Source organism: Physeter macrocephalus, chromosome 2 (assembly GCF_002837175.3).
Source record: "Physeter macrocephalus isolate SW-GA chromosome 2, ASM283717v5, whole genome shotgun sequence".
NCBI classification, from domain to species: domain Eukaryota; kingdom Metazoa; phylum Chordata; class Mammalia; order Artiodactyla; family Physeteridae; genus Physeter; species Physeter macrocephalus.
The window spans coordinates 22300432-22312792 of NC_041215.1; the positions used below are offsets into that span (position 1 = coordinate 22300432).

The 12361-nt window shown below is 66.8% G+C and overlaps 1 protein-coding gene across 1 annotated transcript; it reads right to left on the reverse strand.

The window, feature by feature from the left end:
* Positions 1-613: 613 nt before the first annotated feature.
* KLF16 (KLF transcription factor 16) lies at positions 614-10066 on the reverse strand. The gene is made up of 2 exons (XM_024134403.3): positions 9519-10066; positions 614-1634 (listed from the first exon to the last, which is right to left on the reverse strand). The coding sequence occupies exons 1-2, from the start codon at positions 9973-9975 to the stop codon at positions 1333-1335; spliced, it is 759 nt and encodes a 252-aa protein (XP_023990171.1). The 5' UTR covers positions 9976-10066; the 3' UTR covers positions 614-1332.
* Between the last annotated feature and the right edge of the window lie 2295 nt (positions 10067-12361).

Below are 12361 nucleotides of genomic sequence, written 5' to 3' on the forward strand. Positions count from 1 at the left end.
CAGACCACGCAGGCCCTCCCCTCCATACCCACAAAGCCTGAGGACAACAGACCACCCACCAGGGCCCAGATCAAGGAAGAGATTGGCGCCTGAAAAAATATTCTACCCGGTCCAAAAAAATCGAGCTATCCCAGGAGGTTCGGGGGTCTGCCCTCCCGCTTCCCGCCCACCCGCCCGCGTGGGCGAGACCTCAACCGCTGGTCCAGTGGCCATACCCGGGGCAGGATGGAGCCAAGGCCTCCTCACCCCCATCCGCAGGGCGGGGAAGGGGTGCATTTCGCCCGAAGGCTGGCCTGGTCCCAAAGTGGAGGGATTGATTGTCACGTGATGCCGCACAAGGCCAAAGTCGGGGACTCTTCCCCTTCGGGAGAGGGGAGCCGGCCATCCAAACTGAGGGCCAGCTTCCCCCCAGTCTCTCTCACTGACACACTCGCACACCCACCCGGAGGAGCAGGGCAGCCCCCCACGCCAGCAGACAGAGGAAAATAAATAAGCCTGCAGTAACTCCCATCCCGTGATATTCCCGCCCCGCACCCCGCCCCCACCGTGAGTCAAATTGCTCTTTGGAAGAACCCCCCTTTCTCTCCCTCCCTACCCCAAGTCTCAGAAGCAAAACCGGTACCCCTATGGAAACCCTACGACCTCCCCCGTCCCCACCCACCCAGCCCTCGAGGCTGGGGAGCTGAGGGGCCCCTCCCGTGAGCAGTGGGGCAGAACCTGTGGACACCTGAGATTGAGTACCCGAATGGGGGCGGCCAGGCCACACCCCGTTTCCCTGAACGTCTCCAATGGCTTTCAGCGGGGTGAGGGGCTCCCGGGGCGGGGGATGGGGGGACACGAGGCAGCCCGCAGTAACCCCTGGTTCACCTATGGCTCTTTGCATACTTCATCCCAACCTGGACAGAGGGGCCTGGGGACCAAGTGTGAACACCGGTTAGGGGGTGCCTTTCCTGGGCCACCTCCCCTCAAGGCCCACACGTCCCTCAAAGCAGGGAGGTGGCGAAGGGGGAAGGGGGACGCCTCCTGGCCACCCACCCGGGGTCCCTGTTTAACAGCTGGGAAGAGAGTTAACGATCATGGCTATATACAGACACGGGGCCACTACCCCTCCCGAGAGCAAACTCCAAGGCCCGGATGACCCCGGTCCAGTCTCAGACCCCTCCTTGTTTTCTCGAGGGGACAAGGGCATCTTGGGGGCCCTCAGGGGGACACTGGAAGGGGCCGGGCTGGCGGTCAGTCCGTTCCCCGCCCCAGGCCGGGACAGCAGGCGTGTTGCTGGTGCTCCATGCCCAGGCCCAGCGGGGGCGCGCTCAGGGCGGCTGGACTGGGGCTCTACAGGCCGGCGGGGGCCGGGCTGGGCACCGGGCTGGGCGCGGGGCTGCCCGCCAGGCTGCAGGGCAGCGAGTCGCTGGGCGAGGCGCTGCGGGCGCCCGGGCGCCGGAGCAGTTCCGGGCGGAAGCCGGGGTGGCGGCGCGCGTGCTTGGTCAGGTGGTCACTGCGGGTGAAGCGCTTGGAGCAGAGCGGGCAGGGGAAGCGCTTCTCGCCCGTGTGCGTCCGATGGTGGCGGGCCAGCTCGTCGGAGCGCGCGAACTTCTTGTCGCAGCCCGGCCAGTCGCAAGCGAAGGGGCGCTCACCTGCGCGGAGGAGGCGGAGGACAGACAGACAGCGGTCAATGTTGGGGGAGAGAGGGGGAGGAGGAAGTCCCATCAGAACCCCAAGGGTCCTCGTCCTCCCTCCCAACTTGTTCTAGAGGCTGAATTCTGGGCGTGAATTTAAAACGTACAGATGTTTAAAGAAAACGGCCCCAACTCATTTCGCGAACCCCCGTGAATACTCTCCCCTCTATTTCCTACGACTAATGGTAATCAGACTGGGAGCAGCTGCCATGGGTTGAAGGGAGAATCTACAGAGACCGCGTTCTCCCAGGACCGCGCGCCTGCGCGCCCCCATCCCCAGGACGGCGCCACCTCGGTGACATGTGTACTTGGCACACACGTGTCCGCTCCGAACGCACGTCGAGTTTTCGGAGAGGCTTCTTATGCAAACGGGTCCTGCCGTCCCCACCCCCGCGAAACTCCCTTCTGCCCTTCCTGTGGGGGCATTCCGGGGGCTCCCAGGTGCTCGCGATCCCAGTCAAGCCCCTTCCTTTTGGAAATGACCACCCCGTGGGGGGAACCGTCTGGGCAGCTTCCCGTGCCTGACGCCACTGCTGGCCCTCGTGGCCCCTCTACGAGCAGAGGGACATATGAAGGGACCACCACCCCCGGCCAACCCCGGGGCCGCACTCTGCAAGGTGCGGAGGGACGCAAGGCGAGGCGGGGACAGCCCCTGGGAGCGGCGCCCGAGGCAGCCCAGGACTCGCCCCGCCCCAGCGGAGCAAAGGCGAGGGGAGGAGCGGGCCGCCACCGGCAACTTCCTCCGCAGACCCCTCCCACCGCCAGGCCGGCCTCACCCATCCTGCCCCTGCGGCCACCGCCATCCCCGCCTGCCAGTCCCCACCCGCCCAGCCCCTGGGGGGGGGTCTCCGCCACCCCCCTCATCAACCCGGGGGGGGTCACCTGACCCCCCTCATCAACACATCAACGTGTGTGTTGTCAGCGTGTCCCCTGCCGACCCGGGGGGACCCCCGCCACGCCCCAGGGGCCGTGAAGCACCCAAGAGTTTGCACCCTTCTGGACCCAGCGCCGGGTACCTGGGACCCCGGAATCCCCAGGCGTTGTGTTGCCCAATGCCCAGGGGGGTTGCAGGGTGTGTTGGGGGTGCATAGAGTGTGGACACGTGGGCAGGGTCGCCCCGTGTGGCACTGGACGGAACCCAGCAGAGGAAGAGGGGGAGGCCAGCTGGGGGGCAGGAGGGGGAGCCACAGTAGGGTCAGGGTAGGTTACACACTGGGAGGCCCACACCGAGCACTGGGGACTGCGGTGACCCAGGCTGACCCTGCTTCAGGAAACACGCCCACCGGTGGGGGAGGTGCTGAGACAGACTGAAGGGTGTCCTCAGCCGAGGATCAGAGAAGCACCCCCAAAGCAGCACCCTAGTGGGGGCGTGCACAGCTGACCAGGAGCCTGCGGTGGGGGCCATGGGACAGACCCGCAGCCGTGGGGTGGGGGGAACCCGCATTCTCAGGGTGACCCAGTGACATCTCTGCTCTGGAAGCTCAAGGCCCGCCCTGGGGAGAGAGCTGGGAGGGGGAAGGGATCACGAACCACTGAGGGGCACCAGTGGACTTCAGAGGGGCTGCCCGAGAGCGGGACTAAAACCTCCCCTCCCCCACCCCTTCCTCCAGGTCGCACTCGGACGCCACCAGCAAGGCAGAAAAGGGGGGGGTCAAAGCCCAGCAGCCTCCCCCAGAAAGTTTCTTGTGGGGTACCTGTCAGTTATACTCACGGCTGGGGGAGGGCAGGCCCCAGGAGGCTGGGGACCCAGACGCGCTGGTGCCACCTCTCCCAGGGGTCACCGGCCACAATCATGGTGCTGGGGGGAGAGCAACTGTCCAAGACCACAGGTGACCCCAAATCCCTGGGGCTGCCCCCCACACACACACCCCATGCTTCCCCTGGAACAATCCAGCAGGCAGAGTCCGCAGCCACTGGGGGAGGGGCCCCAGAAGGGACGTCCTCCATAGAATCACGGGGCTCAAAAACAGCCCCAGAAGGGACACCCCACCCCACCCCACTTGGAACCGACAGGTCCCGAGGGCCGAAGTCTGGGGGCGGGGATGCTGGCTTCCAAGCAAACGGGGGCCTGGGGGAGCGACGCCCCTCCGAGGGGCATGCGGCCCTGTCGCCATCTTGCAGGACGCAGGCGGGGAGAAGGGGTGGGAGAGGGGGGCCAGTCCGCCGCGGGTTGCGCCCCGCAGTTGGCTCACTTCCCCATTTAGGGCAGCGGGGCCCGCCTCCCGCCCTGCCCTCCCCTCCCCTCCCTCCGTCCCGCAGCTCTACTTTGCCACCAGCAGGTTGCAAGAGCGGTGCCAGTGCCCGCAGGGGCCGGACGCCTGCAGCCGCCGGGAACACAGCTGCCGCACGTAGCTCGGTGGCGGCAGGGACATCCGCAGCCCCAGCCGGCCCCGCTCACGTGGTCCCGCTCCCGCCGGGGCCGGGGGTCGCCTCGCCGGCTGGCCGCCTTCCAACCCCTCCCCACGCCCGGTTGCTGGGTAGCACAGCGCACGTGCACACGTGGGTGGCAGGGCCCGGGTCGCGCAGGCTTCCCTCCCCACAATGTCGGGCGGATGCCTGCAGGATGCCAGGACCTGCCACCCTCTCAGTCCTCTGGCCGGGGAGGGGGGTAACATTCAGAGGCTCAGAGCCGGCATGCCGGGTGCAACCGCCTGTCTGCTGAGTCCACCTGGGTGCCGGAGGAGGATGCGGTGGGCGGGGCTGCGGTGGACTTGACCCTCTGACTTGGGCTGGGACTAGGGGTGAGCTCAGGACGGCCGGAAAGGAGGTCCTGGCGACCGTGCGCCAGGCCTGGCTCATTGTGCTCGGCCTTCACGGGGGACAGTGCCCCACCTCCCTGTGCTGGGGCTGGGGGCCAAGGGTCTGACAGCTGACCTTCACTGTGACCTCCTGAGGTCATCACTAACTTAAGGGGGGGGTGTGTGGCCCGCAGCCAACCCTTGTGCAAATGCCCACCTACCAGGTGGACTGCACCGGGGGAGGGGCCCAGGTAAGGTAGCATCCCAGGAGAGCTGGAGAAGGCTGGGACTGCAGCAGGTGGGGGGGCAGGGGGCTTCCCAAAGGAGATAGGCCTGAGCAGGCCGCGAAGGACAGTACGGATATACAGCCAAAAGGATTGAAAATTGATGGTGAGGTCCGGGGGTCAGAGCACAGGGTCCCTGCGGCTGGCCATCCTGATGGCTTTAACAAAGACCAACCCGAGCGAAGTTCATCTGCTCTGGGATCTTAAATACTCCCTAGACATTAGCCACCCCCATCTCTCTCCCTGTCCCCGCCCCTCCTGTAGGTTTTCCATTTCAATTGCTCTGCGGTTGCCACCAAAAACCGTAGGCAGAGGTCTCGCAGGCCCTCACCTCCCCACGTGGTACCCGGCAGCAAATCCCATCAGAGCCCCTTTCAAAATATGTCCACCCCCCGCCCAACAACCCCGGCTCTTCGTGGCTCCAGCCCCCAGCTCAGGCCGGGAGTGGGGCGGCAGCCCATGGGTGGGTGCCTGGGCCGCCCAGTCTATGCTCTGCTCTGCTCCCTGGCTCAGAGTAGAAGCTGAAGTCTTTACTGTGGTCTCGCTTCTCTGCAGCCCCGGTAGCAGCTCCTCATGCACCGCCTGGAACCTCTCCCCCATCACTCCGTCCCTTCTCTGTGCTAACGTCACCCTTCAGAGCAGACTCTCCTTATCCTGCTGGGGTACCCCCCCACTGTCCCCGTTCTCGGCTTTCTTATGCTTATACTTAGTCTCTCCTGGGTATGATATGTGCCCCCCACCTGACCATAAAGCTGACGGCACAGGCCTGGCACACCGTGGGTGCTTAACACATGCGTGGATAGCGTCTACAAGCCCCGAGAATGGCACTCAGGTTGCTACAGCTCCAGCAGCAGCTAACCAGCTAGCTTGCTGGTGCGTCATCTGGTTTACCTCCCCATCCCCCAGGTAGGAGCTACCACTACCCCCGTTTACATAAAAAGCGGGCCACCTGCCACCCCACACCTCTCCTCCCTCCCGGGGAACCCAGGCTGCCCTGGGTTTTGCTTCCCCACCCGGACTGACATCTTCAGCATCGGGGGTGATGACCCACTCAGTGCCTGTGTGTTCAGGCCCCCCAGAGCATGTGTGTTCCGGAGCCCCACTGTTCTGGAAACAGGACTGGGTGAGGGTGGCCCCCCTCCCTCCCCGGGAGGCCAGCTCCTCAGGCTGGTATCGTGTGCCAACTCCCGGGCCATCTGGGCCACCTTTATCAGGGAGCCTGGGTGGGGGGTGGTTATCGCCCCTTGCAAGGTTGGGGGCACCCTCCCCCGCCCCCCAGCTGGGGCACCGACACTGTGAGCAGTCCCAGCTGCTCGCTGCACCCTCCTGCGGGAGGAGGGGGCTGGGGGGGCAGGCAGTCCTGGGCACTCGCACCCTACCCCGCGCCCTGGCACTGCCCCATTCTGGCCCCCCAGATAAGCCACCAGTCTCCTGCGCCCCACCTGGCGCACTAGGGGCGCTCACAGCTCTGCGAGGGGTGGAGGTGGGATCTGCTGACTCAGACAGCCCTGGGGGGTGCGGTGGCTACTTCCCCTCTGGGCCTCAGTTTCCCGGTCTGCCTCTCCTCCTGGGGGCCTGTTCAGCAAAGAATACCACCACCACCACCCCCTTAGGCCGCTCGGCAAACAGAGGTCACCCTAGCCGCCTCTTGTCCCCCAAGTCCTGGGCCTTGTCCCTCCCACCCAATTCGTGCAGTGGCCCACCGCTCTCCCTCCCACACAGCGGCCCCCCTCCTCGATCCCTCTGCTGGATCCTAATCCCTTCCCCATAAACGGATTTTCCTCTGCAAAGCCGGGCCTGCCCGCCCCCACCCTGCCCTTGGGATTAAAGGGCACACTTACCTACTCTGCCCGCTCCCCACCTCCCACCCACCACAGCTGCAGCCCTCCAAATCCACGCCCCAGGGCCCCTGCCCCCACCCCCTGCAGCCAGGGTGCTGTCCCCTCCCCTGGGACACACCCTCCCCTGCTGCATCTGACCCCGCTCAAAGGCCTCTTCCTCCTCCAGGAAGCCCTTTCCTCCATCACCACTGCTGTCACTGTCCCCCCAGTGTTCCATGAGTCGCGGGGGACGGGGACTGGGTCACCCCACAGGGCCTCTCACACACTGTAAAGGCTCAGCTACTCTTGCTCAGGCTCAAGCAGACAGGGTTTTACAGGGGGTCTCAGCTGGAGGTATTGCCACAACACCCAAGGGACACTGGATGATGTCTGAGAACATTTGTCATTGTCACAACGGGGGGTGCTCCAGGTGGGGGCCAGGGAGGCTGCTCAACACGCTACAGTAGCCAGGACGCCCCACACAGACAATGAGCCGGCCCCGAAGTCAGCAGGGCCCAAGGGAAGACCCTAGACTAACAGCCCCACTTCCAGATCTCAACTCCTTGCGGGGAGGGGGCCTGAGCCCCGCAGAAGGTGCTGGACACTGGGGGCTCTGGGGCAGGGGAGCAATCCGGAGACGAGGGAGGTTGGGAGAGCGAGGAGTAGATTGCCAGCCTCTCCGCCCCCGCCCCACCTCCCTCCCTCTCCCTCTCGGTATCCACGGCAACCGCGTCAACATCTCCTGCAGCTTCCCAGTCCTTCCGTGCCCCACACTGGAGGCAGGAGAGCTCCTTCTGGGCCAGGGGCTGCGGGCCAGACACAGGGGACTGGAGGACAGCCGTCCCCGCTCCCCCACAGCTGGGTGGCCCTGTGAAAGACCCCATCGCCCCTCCTGGTCTCCCCACCCCAAGCCTCTGTGCCAAATGGAGCAGGGATGATGAGGCGCCACACTCAACTCGCCTGGCTCCTGCTGGGCCTGCTTGCTCATCTGTAAAATGGGGCCAGGCCAGGATGGGAGCTCTCTTTACTTTACAGAGAGGAGAGCGGTCATCAGGCAGAGGCGGGTGGAACGGGACTCCCTCCCAAAGGCCCTCGGGGGACAACAGCGCAGCAGACGGCCATCATCTAATTAAAGCTCCTCATCAGATCACTCCCCAGGCCTGCCCCCAGCAGTGGGCAACAAGAGGTCCAAGACAAGCATGGCTTCCCCACCCCAAAACAGGCATAAAAACAGCTGCCCCCTCCCCTGGGGGCTGGTAAAACACAAAGGCCTTGACACAGACCCTGGGTAGGATTTGGTGGTCCTGAGCACTAGACAGATGCTGAATTAGCAATCACTGAGCACGAAGGTGCCCCGAACCCTCCAAAACCAGAACCAAAAGTGCCTGGGTGCACGACTTTCACTCTCAGGAGCAGCATCCCCACCCCAGTGCCCAGCACCATTATTATCCAGGGAGCAAGGCATGGGGGGATGGCACCCTGCCCTCCCCAACCCATCACTAGGACACCCCAACTCAGTCCCCTGGGCCTCGCTTTCTCTTTAAAACTAGAATAGTAATACTGACATCCAGGCCCTCGACAAGGAGCCCTTTCTCCCCCAAAGGCTTAGGGGGGCGGCCAGTACTGCCTGGGGGCCCACGGAGGTTCTCAAGGATCCCAGGATACCCTGGGGAAGTGTCCCTACAGAGCCACCGTGGGAAGGGGGGTGGCCACCCCCTTCCCCAGACCCAGAGAGTCAAAAAGAATGTGGAAAAAAACAAGCCAAACTACAGCACTAGGGGGTCTGAGCCACTCTCAGGGGTCACACCATCCATGTCTCTGCCACAACACTAGGCCCAACCCCGCTTCTATGCACCCGCTCCACGTGTTCCTACAGTGGGAGCGTGTCCACTGAGCCAAGCTGATGCACCCTATTGCCCGACATGACCCTCACAACGGCCCTCAGGAGAAGGCAGCCAGGAGGCGGTAGGTAATGAGCTAGAAACGGACAGAACCACCAAGTCCAAGTGCACGCCCACCCAGCTCCCCTGCCCTTCCCAACAGAAGGAACACCTCCAATGTTTCAAACTCTGGCTGGTGACCAAGGCCCACCATCCCCAGACCCCCAGCCCAAGAGAAAATCCTCAGGGTTGAGGGTGGGACTCCGTGGGGAGGACTGGGGGGACCCACAGGAGGAAAAAGAGGGGGTGACACAGTGAAAGGGTGGCCACAGCCCCCCTGCCTCCAGCTCCCTAGCGGCCCTTCCCCGCCCCCGGCTCGGCTGTGAGACGTGACAGTGTCGCGCGGAACCCTCCCCCGCCCCCAAGCCTTCCCGGCTCCCGCTGCAGGCGGGGGCGTGGGGGTGACCCAGGAAGCTGCGAAACGCACTGAGGACGTGACACCCTCAGAGGTCCCCCTCCTCCCCAGACTCAAGCCCTAACCCGCACTCCCAACCCTGCCTTCCGCCTTATTAAAATACATATAAAGAAAGAGAAAACGTGCCGGGCACCCCCCAACCTGGCTCCGCACCAGGCGCTCCGCCGCTCTCTGGGGTGAATCCTCGCGGCCACCTCGGAGGCAGCGCGCGGTTCCTCCTGCCTTTCTACAGAGAAGGAAACCAAGGCAGGAGAGAGAACGAGAACCTCAGAATTGGACGCTCCGACCAGGATACCCACCAACCAGATCCGAAGCCAACGGAAAATAAAAGAGAAACGAGGCCGAGAGCGAAGGAGACTGCGCGGGAGCCCCGATCCCGCCCGCGGACCCCGCCGCGACGCGCGCCCCGCGAGCCCCTGCCGCTGCCTCGGCGCCCGCCATCCGCTCGCCGCCCGACCGCGTGGCCGCCACGCCCCCCGCGCGCGCCCCACCCACCAAGGCCCCGCCCTCCCGGCCGGCGCGGCGGCGGCCCGGGCGCGCCCCCCTCCCCGCCCCCGACGCGCCACGCAGTTTCGGGGTCCCGGCGGGCGGGGGGGGAGCGCGGGAGGCCGCCCTCGCGCGGGCCGGGCGCGCGGCCAGACTCACCTGTGTGCGTCCGCAGGTGCGATTTGAGGTGGGAGGACTTGTAGTATGCCTTGGCGCAGCCCGGGAAAGGACAGCGGTGGCTCTTGGCGGCGGCGGGCGCGGCGCCGGGGGCGCGGCCGGAGGACGGGGACGAGGCGGCCGAAGAAGAGGAGGCGGGCGAGGCGCCCCCCGGAGCGGCGCCGGGCCCGCCGCGCAGGTCGGCCAGGATGCTGGCGGCCAGCAGGTGGGGTGCGGCGGCGGCGGCGCCCGGGCCTGGGCCCGGGACGGCGGGGGCCGGTGGCGGCGGCCCCGGGGGCCCGGGCGGGGCGGCCTCGCGGCGCGGCGCGCGCACATCCAGGCCAGCGGCCGGGCCCGCGCCCTCGGGGCCCGGTCGCCCGCGGTGCACCACGGCGCCTGAGGAGATGGCCATGAGCACGTCGGCGGCGAAGTAATCCACGCACGCCACGGCTGCCGACATGCCAGGCAGGGGCGGGCGGCGCGGCCGAGCGGGCGGAGCGGAGGCGGCGGGAGCGGCGCCCGTCCGGCCGGCAGCGGCTGCTCGAGTGCGGGAGGCGGAGGAGGAGGAGGAGGAGGAGGCCGGCGCGCGCCGCCGCCGCCGCCGCCCGCGCTCGGCCTGCCCCGCCCCGCCTGACGCGCCCTGACGCACCGGAGCCCGCGGGGGCGGCCGCGGCCCGCCCCGCCCGGAGGACGCCCCCTCGGGGCGCGCGGCCACGCCCCCCGCCCGGCGCGCCCTCCACCCCCCTGCCCGCTGCGCGCGGCCGCCGGGGGCGGGGCCGGGCCGAAGGAACCGCCCCCTGGCGCGCCTACTCTGGCAGCGGAGTACGCCTCCTCTCCTTCTCCGAGCGCTCCTTACCCACGCGGGGCGCCAGGCCGGGGAGCCAGCCCCCTCTGGCCCTCCCCTCCCCCTGCGGCCACCCCTGGTCCGCTTCCCCAAGCACCCTCTCCTCACACCAGGAAGCTCCGCCCGGTCCCCGCTACGGTCCCGCCTCCGGAGCGCGCCCCGCCCCGTCCCGGCACGCCCCTCCCTCCTCGGAGGGCCCCGCCCCCTAGGGCGCGCCCCTCCCTGCTCGGCGCGCGCCCTGCCTCCCCGCGGGCTCGCCCACCCCACGCTGGGGCGCGCGGCCGGCGGGGGCCCGCCCCTTCCTCGGACGCTTCCACCCCGGCCCGGGCGCGCCCCAGGTCAAGATGGGGGAGGGGTCCGTTCCCCACGTGGCCCGGTGGGGGTGCGGAAGCGGCTAGCCCCGCCCCCGGCCACGTGCGCGACCCTTCCCCCTCCTCTTCTCCCCAGTTTGCGGCCCTGCTCGACCGCGCGCCCCCTTCCTTCTCTCGCCCGCTTGCTTTCATGGGGGTCCCCCTCGCCGCTCCCGGAGACCCGCAGCTAGGTAGGGGAGGGGAGGACTCCCCGCCTGCTAGGGTCGAGCTAACGTGCGCTCGTTCCTCTTTTTTTGCCCCATTCGGGAGTGAGGAGGGCTGGGGTCACAAAGGGCGGGGCTCGGGGTGCTTTGGGGAGGAAGAGTGGGCCGTCCCCGCCAGGACAAGGGGGTCGGGAACATCGCTACCGGCGCCAGTCAGGGATCTTTGGGGCGCAGACGGGGAAAGTGGGGCCTCGGCAAGCCCCCGAGGACGTCCTGGCCAAGTTGTTTAATGTCATCGATGACGCCAGGAACGCAGATGCCCGGGGTCCGCCCAACCCGCAGGTCTGAAGCAGCGGGCGCGGGGAAGTGGGGCGATGGGGTGGTCCCCTCCATTGCGACCACGCCTCCGCCCCTTCCTAGGCAGGCCACGGGGACCGTGCAGTGGCAGGAGCGGCCTCCAGGCGGCCTTCCTGCACGGGTTCTTGCCTTCTCGGTGACCCGCCCTGAGCTGGGTGTGGACAGAGGCCGGGGGCTCTGGCCCAGACCCCATCCCGGGACTGAATACTCACCCTGGCCACCTGCAACACATACCCCCTCCGCGCGCTGGCTGACAAGGCCTGGCTCCGCCCCTCTGGCCCCAGGCTGGTCTCTGCCCCATGCGTCCCCCTGGTCTAGGCCCGACCATCCTTGGTGGTGCCAGCTTGTGCCAGCCCCTTCTGGGGGCCCGCCCTTGCACAAGGGTGGGCCGAGGGAGGGAGAGGAGAGGGGCACTGGAGTAATGACTTCAGGCTTCAGAGAGGAGACGCCGCTTCTTCCTTTAACAGATGAGCCCACTCCCACTCCAGGTGGGCACTTGGTGGGCGCCGGCTGTCAGCATTCCTGCTGGCTGGGGCCTCCTGTGCCTTTGAAAGTCTAGGAGGGTGGCCCACCTGGGCAGGCCCCCACCCTCCACCATCTCAGCACACCCACCCTCAGGTCTTCCCCAAGTCCCTGTGCCTGGCCTCTCCCAAGTCCAGACAAGGCAGGAAGTGCTTTGCAGGCTGCCTCCATAGGCCCCAGCTCACCCCAGCACGTGGGCAAGAAGCAGGACAAGAAAGAGGCCGGGACCCTTTGTGTGTTCCTTCCACTGATGTTTATAGGACCCAGAGCAAGATGTCCCCAGTGGCTTTGCCCTCCAGGGGCTCACAGTGTAGGGCAAGGCAGCTGGGACTTAAGACAGTGGCACAGGGGATGGACACAGGCCTGACAAGTGGAAGAAGTGGGGATAGCATCCCAGAGATGGCTCCACCTGGGGCCTGCAGTTCAAGGGGGCAGCCACGGGAAAATGGGGCGATAACTGAAGGGGGCACTTCTTCCCACAGGCAAGGGGGGGTGGACCATGGCAAAGCAGAGCTTAGGACTGCCGTCCTGGCTGTGCCTGGCAGATCTCACAGCCCCAGATAGACCATTTTCTCAGAACCCCAGGTGTGCACTCGCTCCCACGGATAA